Source organism: Protopterus annectens, chromosome 1.part0 (assembly GCF_019279795.1).
Source record: "Protopterus annectens isolate FY-2018-M chromosome 1.part0, PAN1.0, whole genome shotgun sequence".
Lineage (NCBI taxonomy): Eukaryota > Metazoa > Chordata > Ceratodontiformes > Protopteridae > Protopterus > Protopterus annectens.
The window spans coordinates 1,171,802,026-1,171,818,358 of record NC_056725.1 but is presented as its reverse complement, the minus strand read 5'-3'; the positions used below and the strand labels follow the sequence as shown (position 1 = coordinate 1,171,818,358).

Sequence of the window (16,333 nt, the reverse complement as noted above, 5' to 3'; positions counted from 1 at the left end):
GGTACTGTCATATTCATGACGCTAGTTAACAGAATAACTAAACGTCGAAGACCCAAAACCACTAATGGCAGTTTCCACTCGGGGAAAAAAGTCATTTGGCCATTACATGGATTTTGCCCTGTTTTCAATGTGGAGCAATCTCGGAGTTGGTATATTTAGTTAGGGTGTGTGTGTGGGCACAGCCCCTCCCCCCCACTCATTTGTGTTTATTTTTATTTTTTTTGTTTATGTAGGACAACGGCATTGTTTCCCTGTGTAGTTTTGGGTCATCAACATGTTGCGATCGACATTATTCGCTTAACTAAACATTCGATCACATAATATAGACCAGAGTATTGGACAGGTTAAGAGGAAGACAACTGACTGGGCTAGAAAAGGTGATAAACTAGGACATGGCTAACATATAAAAGAATGAGCTTTGAGTAGTGTAGTAGTCACAATGCGCAAAAAAGAAATCTAAAAGAGGCACCAATTTCCTTGTTGACCTTACATAGTGTAACTGTGGCATATTCAAATTAATAACTTTATCCAATAGGACAGTGTAGTTTCTATCCAGCCTCATCATTTATCATCCCATTTCCTACTCTCCTTCTTGGTACTAGAATGTTGTTCATTCTGCATATTGATCTTGAGAAGATGGTGCCCTTCACTTGCTCACAGTGGTACTACCTTCCCTCAGGACATTGATTATTTCTGTTGGTAGATGTTGCTTATAATTATGAGCACACCTGCCATTACGGTTGTCTCCTTAAATATTTTGGTGAAGCTAGCTCAGCTACAGCATACTGCACTGTGGCTTCATTCCAAGTACATGTTCTACAAAAATAATGATCTTAAGGAGTACTTTCTATAGGACCTCCACAGAACAATGCACAAGTACCTTAATCCTCCTCACCTCCCACTCCGTTAAGTGCTTTTACAGTCACCAATGCATAGCTGATTTCCAGCTGTGTCTAGTTACAAACATGATATGCTACTATACGCATGCACTTCATAACACTAAGCATTTTCCTTCTTTAACCTTTTCTGAGGGGCCTACTTCTCTGTGTATATACTGCTGTTTATCATCTGTGCAGTCATGTACTTGCACAGTCTCTACAGACTTGGTGTTACTACATATTTTTGACAGTCTCAGGCTGTATCCAAAAATGAGGTGACTTGTTTAGCATGCTCACCTAGCTATCAAGAAACAAAACATTTTACTGTTTGCAGTTTGATGCACTTAAATATGTGCAAAATACTTCTAACCCTGAAAGCTTTCTAAGCACACATTTAAAAATGTGTTTTTGCTCATTTTTAAACATACCAAGAAACAAGTTCCATAGCTACGAAATTCACCAGGTGTTATACTAGCTCTTTACTACCTTCCTTTATTCTTTTTTAAATTCACAATTCTCAACCTGATAATGGTATTTTCAGGAAATCATCATCTAAACCACACTTAAGCTTTACCTAAGTTCACTTTAAACTACTCATTTCAATTTGATACCCATGTCACTCTACCATCACATGCCCCTCTTCCCACATTTTTCCACAGCTACTTGACCCTAATGATGTTGCAACACCATAAAACTAGCCCCACAAATGCTCTTCAGCCAGAAATAGGTTCTTTCGGCAGTCTAGACAGTCTTTTTTTTCATAACTCTTATCGAGTTTGTTACTCTACAAGTACATGGGATACCATAGTGGCAAACAATTGTGTCAGACAATTCTGAGGGAGTTTATACGAAATAATATTGAAAACAGCTACAGCCTAATATAACCAATACAACATAAAGTAGTTTAATATTTTAAAGGAAAGCAAAATAAGACAATAGACATCTTTCTGAACATCTACAAGAAGTGGTATACAGTAGATCTTAGCATTTCTCAGCGCATTCACAAAAAGCACCCAATTTTATTAATTTCAAACAACATTCCCTAGTAGTGAGCAGCAACAACTTACGCAGCATAAGCCTTAGCAATTCTCATGAACATAGCTTCATCTCCACCTTTATCTGGATGGAATTTCAGAGACAGAAGTCGATATTGCCTTCTTATTTCTGCTGGAGCTGCACCCTATTTACAAAAATTCAACAAATAAACATGAAAAAATTTACAGAAACAGCAGAGTAAGAAATGTTTGATATTAATTCTATTATTGGCTCACTAAAGGTTTTGGCAATGTGTATTATTGCACCCTTAATTTTCCAATTTTAGGACAAAACAGTGAACAAGTCAGGGATGCATTAAAACATTGGCAATGCACTGATTTTTAGTGACACTACATTTAAATACTTATACAACAGCTGCTCACAACTTGGATAAATTAAAAAAAAACAAAAACAACAGCACTAGAAGAATAGAAAAAAAATAATTCCAGTCTTAATGCTTACAGGAGAAGCTAAAGTGGAATCTATTGTCACATATTTTTTGCATCCTGGGAAATGGCTAATGATTTATTACTCCCAACACTCAATACTTCCTGGCTGCACATTCCATGCTGCATATGGTACTCCATACTTCCCAAACAAGAATACTCCTCAGATTACCTGCCTTGGCCACCCCACCCCTTTTCTTTAAGGTCTCTGCCACCATTATCATGTTCTACATAGCTCCACTGCCATGTGCACATCATAGTACTGTACTGTTGGCTACAGCCCCCCATATGAAAAGTAAAACACTGCTTTTTAAGTGTTTTCTTCTTCTGCTTAGAAATAGTCAAATTTCCAGTTTTATGACTTGGAATGCATGTACAGATTTCCAGTTTCTGAAAAGGAACAAAAAAGTTTGGCTTACTCAGCTGGGATAGTTTTAAAACAGTCCAGCACTTACATATACATTCCATACAGAATAAGGCAATTATACCATATTACAGGCCCTCCATTGCCATTCCGGGGGAGAGGGTGAAGCAATGCTTCCATGGGGAATGATTGGACTGCTTGATGAAGCATTATATTGGATGATGATGCATCAGATGACTGGTGCCTGAGGTAACCTAAATCAAAAAAACTGCATGTATATATATATATATATATATATATATATATATATATATATATATATATATATACACACACACATTTTTTTTTTTTTTAAATTAACCTTTAATGACTTGTGTTTAGAATGTTACTGGTGCTATTCTGCTCAACAATACCAGTGCCAGCCAGACTACAGGACAGTATGCATTTTTTTCCATATCTACAGGTAATTTCTATTTGTGTGTCTGGCATGTGTACATTTTTTTCTTTTACACAGTTAACATTGCACTGTATGCTTCTGACAGTAAAATAGCTGAAATACATTACTGATGTTGAGATTATTTATTCATCTGATCACAGACATCCAAGGTGTAAATAGTCAAAATGGCTGCAATTAGACAATGTGTACATACACACGATGCAGGGGGAGTAGCAGTGGCCTGCACTGTACAAGACTGGTGACTTCTTTCGGCTTTTCCCGGTTAGGGGTCGCCACAGCGGATCACCTGTCTGCTCATGATTGGCAGTGGAGTTTTACGATGTTGAGTTGCCAGCCCAGCGCCCAACCTTCCACAGAAAGTGCACACAATCACGCCTAGGGCCAATTTAGAGTGTCCAATCCACGTACAGCATGTCTTTGGGGTGTGGGAGGAAACCGGAGCACCAGGAGGAAACCCACACGACCACAGAGAGGACATGCAGACTCCGCACAGAAAGCATTACTGTAGCGGTAATTTATTCAGTCAATCACAATCCAATTCTGGAGGCGCACACAGTCAAAGGATTGTAATTAGCGGGCACATCTATGCCTGTGTTTTTTTATCTTTTAGACAGCTATTTTGTGTTCATCTACCTGTGTGTGGATGTAAAGTAGGAGTTGCATTCCATCAATCTGATGGCAATAAGCTGAAATTCAATATTGGTGCAGCTTTTACTTATTCATCTGATCAACATCATACATTTGAGGTGTACGAGATCAATGAAATGGCAGTAACTGTTAGTCACCTGTATGGGGGGGTGTCTGTCTATACTCATTCAAGGTTCACAATGGACTGCAATGTGTTTGCATGACAGAATAATAGCCACACTGATTAAATAGCAACAATGTGAAATACATTGATCATTTGATCAAAATCATTATATATATGTACATAATCAATACACTGGCTGCAGTTAATGATCGTGTGTGTGTACTTTTATATACATATATACATGCACACACATTATATTATATACATACATACATATATATATATATATATATATATATATATATATACACACACACACACATACACACATTTTATATATGTGTATATATATATATATATATATATATATATATATATATATATATATATATATATACATATGTATATATATGTATATATATGTATATATATATATATATGTATGTATATATATATATATATATATGTATATATATATATATATATATATATATATATATATATATATATATATATACACGTACACACTCATAGAAAGAGGACGGACTGCAATATGTTGCACTGTTATGTATATGACAGCAACAAGCTGAAATATATTTACTGTAGTCATCATTTACTTATTCATTCCATCACAGGAATACATCAGAGCTATACACATCAATAAAAGGGCTTCACTGGGGACGCATCTGTATGGAGGAGGTTGTAATGTGCTGCAATGCATGTGAATGAATGAACAGAGCTGAAGAACATTAATGTAACCATTATTAATTTACTTATTCATTCTCTTGATCACAATCGAACTGAGAAGTGTACAAAGATAATAAAATGGCTGCAATTGGTGGGCAGGTGTGTGTGTGTGTGTGTGTGTGTGTGTGTGTGTGGGGTCAAATTACTGTTAAGTACTTATTAATGTATAGGCATACATCAGCTATCTGTGATCAAAATCAAATAGTGGCTGTAATTAGTTGCACAGGGGCAGTCTGTGGTTAAGAGTTCCTGCCCTCTAGGACTTCAGGTAAAAGTAACCATGGGTCATGACTGCTACTGTGCTGCTCTCTCATCACTAAGAGACACGCAGCAATTTACACCGAGACTTTTATGGACATATTCTTGTTGCTGAAATGTTTCACTGCTGAAGTGCCCCAGGGTCAGCATGAAGAAAGGAAAAAAGACAACTGCTAAAGGAAACCATGGAGACCTACCAGAGCGCCATGGTTGATCTTCTGCCCTATCAGGTTTCAATAAACATTGCAGCTTTGACTCAGACAGCCAACAACAACATGGAGAGTATGGATAACATTTGTTCTCCTAATGGTACACATGCTAGAACTGACTCTACAATTTAAGAGCTGAAACACAGTCTCCGACCATTCTGACTGACTTTCCAATTTGGACTCAAACGAAAAGAGTTAACCTGTTGACAGATGCTATGCTGGTCAGACTTCATTAAATTAGTTGACCTTGAAGATAGAGGTGGATGTAAAAATATTGGGTTTATGGGGCTATCCAAAAAGGCTGAAGTTTCGGATTGTGCAACACTCATTAAAGACCAGATACAACACTGGACTAGTATTCCTGCACAAGAGACCCGACAGAGTGTACAAAGTATTTTCCACCTGTCGCAGCTGTCTAGATTTGCCACACTACTTTTGGTTAGCATTCTATCTTTTGAATTTGAAAGAGAATGATTCTTACACCACTGAGGCCTCACGGAAGCAGTTAGCAATTTATGGGTCAAGAATATGGGCTTAGAATGAATTTGCCCCAGACACTTAAGTTAAAACGTGCTGCCTTTTGACCAGTAATTAATACATGTAGGTGTAATGGCTAGAAATTTTGTTTGCTGTACATTATTATGCTGAAGGTGTGGCTTCCAGCAGATGATGCCTTGTTTAAGTTACCAAGGTCTACAGCTCTGTTGATGCAGTCAGAAAGGGATTAGGTATTGGCCTTAAATGCAATCTCAGCTGGTTTGCTATGACTAGTTGAGGGTCAGCTGGGAAGCCCAGCAAGAAGGTGGGTCTTCTCCATAGACAGTGTTAAAATTGTGGCTTTTGATACATCCCAGGGTCAGGGGAGACTACTACTACCACACCCTCAAAGGTGAGTCACACAGGCTGGAAGCCCCTGCCTCCAGGAGAGAGAGTCAACTGGGCTGTACTCCATTTAGCCAGTCAGCAACCTTGCCACCAGATCTGGTTAACCACGTGTGCCCAGAGTTTGTGACAATCTCTGCAACCTACTAGTCCAAATACAAAACATGGAGCAGGACTCCAAGAGGTGCAACAGTCAGAGGGTTTAGCAGAAGACTCCAAAAAGCAATGAAAGTGAGGACCTACAAATACCATGCTGAAGTGGAATACACGTGCACCACTTGCCTGTCTCACCCATTCTATTAGCAAGGTAGGGCATGAGGTTACATGGTGCGAAATAAAAGATGGTGAACTACGCCAGGGTAAGGCAAAGGAAACTAATGGAAGTCAGCAGCACTAACATAACATCACAAGAGTCTGAAAAAGCACTGGCAATAATACATGTTGTTAAAGTCATTTAACAACTTAGTACAAACTAAGATTAAAGCATTGTACATGCCTAATACAGTACAGTAGTGTAAAATCCCACCATAACAGTAGATGTCCTTCTCTTCACTGTTGCAGTACTTCTTACAACATGGGATCCCCTGCCTAGGGCAGCTCAACATCCAGCCAGTATACCACAGCCTTAGGTTGTAATAGGGACACTGTACGTCACATGCATGCTCCCCACCCACAGTGCAGGGCATAAAGGTGATGCACAGACTTGCTTTCCACAGAACTAAAAAGCCCCAGGAGGAACAACAACCCAAGGAGAAAAGAGGAACATGTGCATCCAAGAAAGACAAAGAAACAGGGGGAGGAGGGAGGGAGTGAACACTGCAACAATGAAGAGAAGGGCATCCAAGAAAGACAAAGAAACAGGGGGAGGAGGGAGGGAGTGAATACTGCAACAATGAAGAGAAGGGCATCTACTGTTATGGTAAGATTTTACATAACTGTACTATGTCCTTCCATATCACTGTTGCAGTATTCCTTACTGTAGAGAGTGTACAAACGCTCAAGAGGAAAGGTGGGAGAAGGAAGTTCCAGTAGAGCCGTCAAGGAAGCCAAGCAGGATAACCCTGGCAAATGTAGCTCTACCCTGGAAACCACATCAAACGTATAGTGGTTAGTAAAAGTATGCACAGAAGTCCAAGTAGCTGCCTCAATGGAGGAGGTATCCAATCCTCTGAAAAAAAAATGCACCAGAAGCCACAGTCCTGGTAGAATGAGCCTTAACAGAAGAAAGTCTTTTCCCATGAAAAGAGTAACAAAAGGAAATAGCCTAAAATATCCGTGAAGAAATCATTTGCTTAGAAACAGTCAAACCTAAATACTTACAATGAAAGGAAACAAAAAGTTGCTCAGATTTACAAATGGCTTAATTTTATCCAAAAAATATTGGAGTTGTCTATGCAAATCCAAGGTGTGAAGAACCTTCTCACTACTAGACTGCAGAGAAGGGGAAAAAAAGAGGGCTAATCAATACACTGATTAATGGACAACTTATTAACCACCTTGGGCATAAAGAAGGATTACTACAGACAGACACTCTGTCCTTATACAAGAGTAAAGGAGGAGGAACAGCCATAAGGGCCTGCAACTCAAACACCCTTCTGGCTGAGGTAACGGCCAAACAACAGTCTTCCAAAAACAATGCGGTAAAGAAGCTGAAGCTGCAGGCTCCAAAAGGAGCCAGAGTAAATTTTTCCAGGATAAATTTAAGGTCCCAGGAAGGAGGAATAGGCTTCCTTGGAGACCCAATCGAAGGATGCTTTTAAGGAATTGTTTGACCTCAAATCTACAAGCCAAAGGAGGAGTCAAATGCATACAAGCAGAAATGGCTGACAGGTGGGCTTTAACAGAAGAGTATGCCACCCCAGCACTGAGCAATTCACACAAATAAGAGAACCAAAGGAACTTCCACAGAAAGTGGATCCAAGTTATGAGGAAGACAAAAAAAACAGAAAATCTCTTCTATTTAAACAAATGAAATTTCCTGGTCTCCTGCAGATCCCAAAGCACGTCCACAGAAAAGAGGTGCTCAAAAGTGATCAAAACCCTATCACCCACAGCATCAGATGAAGAGCTGACAAGTGGGAATGGATGAGAGATCCCTTGTGTGCGAGTAGGTCTGCCCTATGAGGTAACTTGCGATGACTGCCCTTGGCCAAAGGCAGAAGAGGAAACCAATGCTGTCTGAGCCAAAAAGGAGTCATCAACAAGATTCTGGGAGCAGCTTGTTCCATCTTGAACAGGACCCTCAGTATGAGAGGAAGGAGATGAAAGGCGTAAAGAAACATCTCCTTCCAGAAAAAAAAAAATAGGACATCCACCTTCCAAGCCAGAGGACACAGACTCTGGTGCAAGACAGGAAGTTGTTTATTCACAGGGGAGGGCAAAAACATCTACTTACGGAGTGGAGTACCCTACTGGTGGGCAATGACCAGAAACATCTCTGTGAAGCATTCATTCATGATTCTGTGTAATGGACCTGTTCAGTCTGCCACAATGTTCTGATCTGAAGGGATATAAACAGCCTGAAGACTCACCTGATACTGGACAGCTAGATCCCAAACCTCTTGTGTAGACTAGCTGCTCAGGCAAGACTGTGCCCCCCCCTCCCCCTTGTTGGTTGATGTACCACATCAGTGTGGTATTGTCTGAAGCATTTGAGGAGTCCTAGAAGAAAAAGAGAACGAAAGGCCTGAAGGGCCAGGAGAAGAGCTTTCATCTCCGATATTGATATGGTCCTTTTGTTGACAGAGGCCAAAGGCCCTAAACTTTCACAGGGCCAAAGGAAGCTTCACATCCCATATCTGAAGCGCTTGAAAAGAGTTCCTGAGTGGGGAGTGGAGATTAAAAAGGAAGCCCTGGGTTGAAGGACAATCTATGACTCTAACCACTAAAGCTACAGCTTAAGACATGAGAGAAGAGAAATCGGAAAGTCTAAAAAATGAGAATGTTGAAGCCAGACTGACTTTAAGAGCCACTGGAACTTTCTCATATGGAGGGACAGAGGAAGGACTGAAAGAAGGCAACTGGAGTTAAAGCCCTTGGAGTAGGCAGGTATGTCAGCATTGGAGTGGTCTGGAGCCTACACCCAAGAAAAGCATGATCCTGAGAAAGAGTCAGGAAGGATTTTTGGAAATTCAGTGTAAACCCTAAACTTTGTAGGGGACAAACAGCATAGAGAAGATGTTGAAGCAAAATCTCTGTAAAGGAAGCCTGAATGAGCAGGTTGCCCAGATAAGGAAATATCTGTACTCCCTTCATCCTGCAAAAGCAACTGCAGGAGCGAGGCATTTGGTGAAGACCCCTGGGGCAGTAGAAAGGCCAAAGGGCAAAGCAGAGAAGCAGAAAACTGAAAATTCAAGGAAGCAACAGAGAAACGTTAACATTTCTGGAAAAGGGGATTAACAGGGATATGGAGATAGGTATTCTTGAGCTCCAGAGAGAGAGAGAGAGAGAGAGAGAGAGAGAAAGCCTGAGGAAGAAGAGGAGGAAACAAGGTTTGAAGGAATAACATCCGAAAGGAAGGAACCTTCAAAAAAAGTGTTGTGCTGGGAGAGATCCAGAATGGGTCTCCAGGTACCTTCTTTCCTGGGAATCAGAAACATTCTGGAATAAAATCCCTTCCTCTTTTGAGGAGCCAGAACTGCTTGGATGGTTCCCTGAGACAAAAGACTCCAAAGATCATCTGGAAAAAAAAAAAGGTAGTTCTTGCTGAGGAGGTTGAAGAATGCCCCAAAAGGGGGGTAGAGTGGGATTCCAAACCATGCAATAGCCCTGACAAATGATGGATAAACCCCAAGAATCCTCAGTGATCCTTAACCAGTTTGGAAGGGATAAGGAAAGATGAAGGGACAGATAACTTGGCTGAGGAGGGAAGAGAAGATACAGAACCTGGGTTGTCTGGAAAAAAAGAGGCTTCTGTGCTGAAGGAGTTTGAGTAAGCTTAACAGAACGAGCCCTTCTACTAACCCTTTTTACCTTTGCAAGGAGGGCAAGACCGTCTACAGACAAAAGCAGATTTAGTAGGGTAATTCCTCTGAAATTCTGGGAACGGGGAAACAAAATTATGTTTTAATTCTTGCATAGCCTTACCCTTTTTCTGAAGGGACTTAATAAAAATCTTTTGTTCTGCTGCTGTTGAGCTAATAAAAATCTCTTTCGTTCTGCTGCTGTTGAAAGAGGAGCATCAATCAGCTTAGCCTTAATATTGTTGAATCTGGAATACCTCCTCAACAGATGACCAAAGGCAGCAAATGTAAAATAGGCATCAGCTGTCTCATAACTACATTTAATGGAATGATGAGCCACTTGAGAAAAGGATCCTGACAAAGAGGACTGAAGCCTTCCCCTCAGAATCAGAAAGGTCTGAAATAACCTGAAAAGTTTGAGAAAGGCCAAAATATACCTGGTCATATGGGCCTGGTAATTCATAGCCCTGAATGCCAGAGTAGCAGCAATATACACTTTCTTACCTAACCTCTCCGTGGCTCTGCTGTCCTTGTCAGAGTGGAGCAGCTTAGTAGAAAGTAAAAGCTTAGATGGCTTATCAGCAAAAACAGAAATAACAGAAAGGTTAGCAGAGGAACAGCTGCAAAGAAATGTTTATCAGGCACCTTATAAAACTTCAGGTTTTTAGGAGCAGAGGACAAGGAATCAGGAGCCTGAGAAGCTGCAGAAAAAGTATCCAACAAGTCAGAGTGAACAAGAGGAACACCAGAGGGCTTGGGAAATTCCATCTGAATGAGCTCATAATACCTCTGTTGATCAGAGACCTGTGTACAATCCCGCTTAAAATTCATCATACAGGAAACCATATCCCCAAAGGAAATCTCCTCAAAAGGAGAATTAGGACGAATAGAATCCTCTTCCACAGAGCCATAAGCCAAGGGACAGGGAATCTGGAGGAAAAGGTCAAAGATTCCTCCATCAGATGAAACCTGCTCCCTAGGATTCTTAAGAGGAGTAGAAGACCAAGGGGGGAACAGGGGCAGAAACCCCCCTAAGGGGGGCTTCAAAACCATTAGGGCATTAAACAAACCCAGTGTGAAATACTGCCATTCATGCTGAGGATCCTTAGGAGCAGGAGGAATGTGATTAGTCTTCTTCTTTTCAAAGGGATGTCAGCCCTAAACATCTTAGGTGGCTCAGACCCCTCCCCAACAAGGATTTGCAGAACACCATAAAGCCCTTCAGAAATAAATCAGCCATGGTTACCCCTTGAACAGCAGAAGCAGATGTCTGCAGCGACTCCGGGGATGTGAGAGAAGCCAAATCCATGCTGGCCTCCGAAGCGGTTGGGGCAGAGGAATCTGACAGAATAATCAGGCTGTTCTCTGGGCTTTCACCAGCAGCAAGGGAGAGAGAGAGATGTCCAGTGGAGGCAGTACAGCCAAAGAATCCAACCAAACTTTCTTGTCCTTCACGGACAGTTGACCCTCGGGTCGGGACAATTCCACCATAGTACCCTGAGCCAAGAATTTAAGATGTCGGTTCTCCAAGTAAATAGCTAAAAAGGTGAAATGTCTACTTTAAGTTTCTGGGACAAACGCCTGACAAATAGGACATGGTACATGGTTATGTGAAGCACCTAAGCAAAATTAAAGGACAATGGGATATTAAAACAGACTGCTCAACCAGCTGCCTTCTTTTAGTCCCTGTTCATTGATACAGCCTCAAAAAATCACCCATGTAGCTTTAAAAACTGATACACTCAACTGTTTTCCCTGTTAGATTTCCTACCTTTCTGTACCGTTTTACTTTCACTTTGAAAACCAAGTTGAAAAACCTCTAGCTGGCTCTGAAATGATGATGTCACATCTGCCAGAGCTCTTGCTCTAAGCTACCGGGACGTTTCCTCCTCCAAAGTGATGTAATCCCTGCCTGATTTGCATGCTGTATAGAAGAGCCAGTGGACCTCCCTTCACTGTGATTTCAGAGCTGCCTTGCCCAGCGCCCACTCAACCCAGCAAAAATGTCAAACTATAAACTCACTTTTCTGAAGAGCCCTACCGATATGTGACAAAGTACAGGCAGAAGCACACTAACAGCTGCAAAAAACTAAGAGCATAAATTTGCAATGACCATGCGTAGACATTAAATGCATGTTTTTACGTAAGAAACAGATGTCTGTCGCAATTAATCGACAGCACTACTTCAGATAACAAGTATGCAATACCATAGTTTTCTTAAATTACCACTTAAAAAAAGCATGTGGGTGCTGTCATGCAAGTCTGTGAAATATTTTGTGTTTATAGTGCATCATTTGTTAGCTATTTAACCAAACAGGAAGGAAAAATAAGAGGGAGTTTTGATGCTTTGTAAAACAGTGATTATTCCCAGTGCTATGGAGCTTGGTTCTGAAATTGACAGGAAGAGTGCAACAAACAAAAATCTCACACTGTAAGGAAGGAAAGGCTGACAAGAAAACAGTTCATTAGTCTGGTCATCTGCTGTGAGCCGTCAATCACAGAGATGTTGCGTCTTTCGGCTTTTCCCGGTTAGGCGTCGCCACAGCGGAACTCCGGTCCGCTAATGATTGGCAGTAGATTTTTACGGGCTGGCTTGCCGGGCCTAACGCACAACCTTCAACGAAGGAACGCCCATTCACGCACGTCGCCACACAGAAGACGCTCTGAGAATCGAACGGGCAACGTCTAACTGTGAGGCAACAACGCTACCGCAGCACCTACTGGGTCAAATTACCCTTAGCTCTTTGACAGCTAGGGAAGGTAGGTGTGAAGGGGGAAGGGAGATACCTTGAAGAACTAGATTTCAGCCTTCACAAAAGAAATCAAGTTAGCATTTCTAAGAAGAAAGAGCAATAAAATGGACTTTTCAATTCTGTTCTGTAGCATTTGCACTGCTTGTGTTTGAAGTAGTCATTGAAAAAGGATAACATTTTAATCAAAAGTAGGTGACTATAACAGCTGTAAAACCAGTGGAATGACAGGAGCTTTGGGGAAAACGTGGCAGATCGGATGCAATTTTTGGAGACAAACAATGCATTCTGGGATACTTAGAGGCAGACTAAAGTGTCAGAATTATTTTGAGATGCCAGACCCCATGTGGTCAGAGTCAGAAATTGTGTATACAAATATCTAAAAAGCTCTGAATCATCCCAGAGTGGTGTTAAAATGTAGAAAACACCAAACCATGATGAAATAAACATGTTTTTTTGAGTCTGTGGGTGCGGTTGTCCTTTAATCACTACGTGACAATACTTATGGGGAATCTATCGCCCACACTATCATTTCCTTTTTCTGGATAACATGAAAACCACCACCACAAGTAAAAGATAAGATAACCCTCAAAGGGGAACTTATCTGAAAAATGGCTTTGCAACCAGCAGACAAATAGCATTCAGATAGACAGAGATGTCATTCGGACTGGAGGCAAAGTTGTGCCAAGGAATGTACATCCATGAGTCCCCTTTCAGTAGTCTCTCCTTTGATAATCACATCGCCACAGTGGTCAGGAAATCCTTCTAAGTGGCTCATCTCATCACAAAAGGATTCTTATCCAGAAAAAAAGAGGTCATTGTTTCCCTCTACTCATCACTCATTAGACCCATTATAGAGTACAACGCCCCTTTTGGTATGTACCTCACAAGACATCTACAACAACTGGAAAGACCACAGAAATACCTCACAAACAGGATTACTGGCCTCAAACAGATGCCCTATGCAGACCGTCTCAAAAAACTACAGCTTTACTCCATCGCATATATCGCCTACTCAGGGGCGATCTCTGCCTAACATACAAAGCTATGTCAAACCCAGAGCTGTTGGACATGCTCCACTTAAACAAATCCCAATCCCTCCGAGCTACACGCTCTAGGGACCTAAACCTTGTCACTACAATAAACAGAACATGCTGGAGGTATAGATTCCTATCCCAGAGACTTCCCATACTCTGGAACAGACTACCTATCTATGTCAAACAGAGCTCCTCATTAGCACTCTTCAAGAAAAATCTTGATGACTGGATGGGAAATGGGAAATTCCTGCAAACACATCATGACATTTGTTCAAGAAGAAACTAAGCCATTTACAGTGACAAAACACATTTAAAAATAAAGAGAACTAATCTAACACATATAGCATCAAATTAAACATTTTTATACAAATAGCATATAGCATATATATAATATTAATTATTAAAAATAAAAAATATAAAAATTCAATATATGCATTGAATTAAATAAAAATGATTAAAAATATAAAGACATATACATATACATGTACACAAATTAAATGTAAAAATAAACAGCAATGTACAAACGTGGTCCAATAATTAATAAAATTAAAATATATCATTATTTGTATGTCAATATAATCAATCTCATTATTCTTTAAGTGTTTTTGTTTCAAGGTACACATTAATATCATTCTTTAATTGCATATTAATCATTTAATTTCTTTTACAATCTTCATTATCAGATAATTCAACTACTAGTCCTCTATCAATAAAAAATCCAATATGCTTGGAGGCATCTTCCCTGATTTTCGGGGATCTGTGTGACTCTGTCCTTAAGTCTACTGGAGTCATTACCCAATGTAGTATCATGGACATGTCCTAAATGATACTTGGATTATGAACACAAGAAAGAAAGAGGCAGTACACTCAGAATGCATTATATAAGGATATACATTACTGAGACTCTGTGGGGGCACTTAAATAGCCCTCTTAATGTTTTTGATCTGGTGATCCCATCACTGTAGCTTTAAGCTCTATTACCAATTTCCTGAAACTAAAATATATAAAATGGATAGTACGCTGATGCTGATATAGTCCTTGAAACCTAACAGCAACAGTATCCATGGCATTATTTAGCATCTTATTTTAATAACTTCATGACATGTTTTTAATTATCTTGTGCACATGAGCACGATGAGTTTAAAATGTTAATTTAGTGGCTGTACATGTTGTTGTATGTGTACACCTACTGCTTTTAATATTTTTTGAGTGCATATTAATGGCTTAAACATATATGTATATACAATTATTTTATATATTAATATAATGTGCCGTATGTGACTATTTATACCGTTTATTATTGTGATGTGTGTGGTTAGATTGGGTAGTCTCTTCTGCTTCAAATCTTTCTCAACAGGTGCTTCTTTAAAATTTTTAAAATGTTTTTTTAAATAGGTCATGCGTGACTTTGGCAGTCACATGGGAACTACATTGGGCCTGCATAAAGCAGTTTGTGAACCTGCATATGCTGTTTGCTTATATTGTAAAAGGGTTCATACGAAAATTGAGAATGCTATAAAGCGATTTGTTCTCAGCATTCCTTGTGTGAAATGGGAAATTCACCCCAGGGATCACTTCTGTGGCTCTGCTCGACAGGGGCACAGGAAAATAAATTTCTTAGGTGGCAAAAGCCAGGGTACATTTTTTGGCTAGGGCCGATAGCCTAGTACCCATCTATGAACCTATGAACCTATGCCCTACGCCATGCATGGGGAGCATATATATGACATACAATATCCCTATTACAACCTAAGGCTTTGGTATACTGGCTGGACATCAGGCTGCCCTAGGCAGGGGATCTCTACTGTAAGGAATACTGCAACAGTGGTATGGAAGGACATCAACCAATACACCAAGGCAATGGAGGAGGGAAAACCATGCATACTGCCTACCTGGACCTGACTAAGGTGTTTGATACAGGATTGGCTATACCACCTCTGCCAAGAGACTGGTCAACATTAGGGTACCTCAGGGCTCCATGCTGATACTGTGTTTATCTGGCATCTACTTCTCAGAGATGTAGGCTAATGTCAAGAGTCTTTGGCTGACCAAGTTCACAAAATGACTGCAAATTGGGAGAAGTCAGATTGCCCCCATGATGCAAACATCTTACAAGAGGGTCTAACACAGACAAATGACTGACACCAAAGTTACGGACTAAAACTTAATGCCAAGAAATGCATCATAATGCCTTTGAGGAAAACTGCCACCAAGGCTAATTACTCCATCAATAAGAAACCCTTTAAGAGTTGACCCAGTAGTCAGGGATCTGGGAACATATTGAGACAGTAATCTGACCTTTGTCCAACATATGGCTAAGGCAGTAAGAAAATAATTTTATGCTGCCCAACTTATAAATAACAGTATGGCATCCAGGTCTAAGGAAGTCATACTGGCACTATTTGGCCCTTATCAGACCAATCAATCCTAGTCGTTCACTTGCTCATCACCAGATTAAGATGCTGGGCTCACCACACAATACTCTCTAAATACTCTCCTTAAACAGAATACTCTCAACCTCTCACTGAAATGACAAAACAATTTTTAAAGATAAAAG

The 16,333-nt window shown here is 40.3% G+C and overlaps 1 protein-coding gene across 1 annotated transcript in view; it reads right to left on the bottom strand.

Moving 5' to 3' along the window:
• Positions 1-16,333, bottom strand: part of SEC63 (SEC63 homolog, protein translocation regulator) — a 1,535,741-nt gene that overhangs the window by 1,316,743 nt on the left and 202,665 nt on the right. Inside the window, exon 4 of the mRNA XM_044065412.1 lies at positions 1,946-2,058. Coding sequence (XP_043921347.1) covers positions 1,946-2,058 — 113 coding nt within the window. The remainder of the gene's footprint in view (positions 1-1,945; positions 2,059-16,333) is intronic.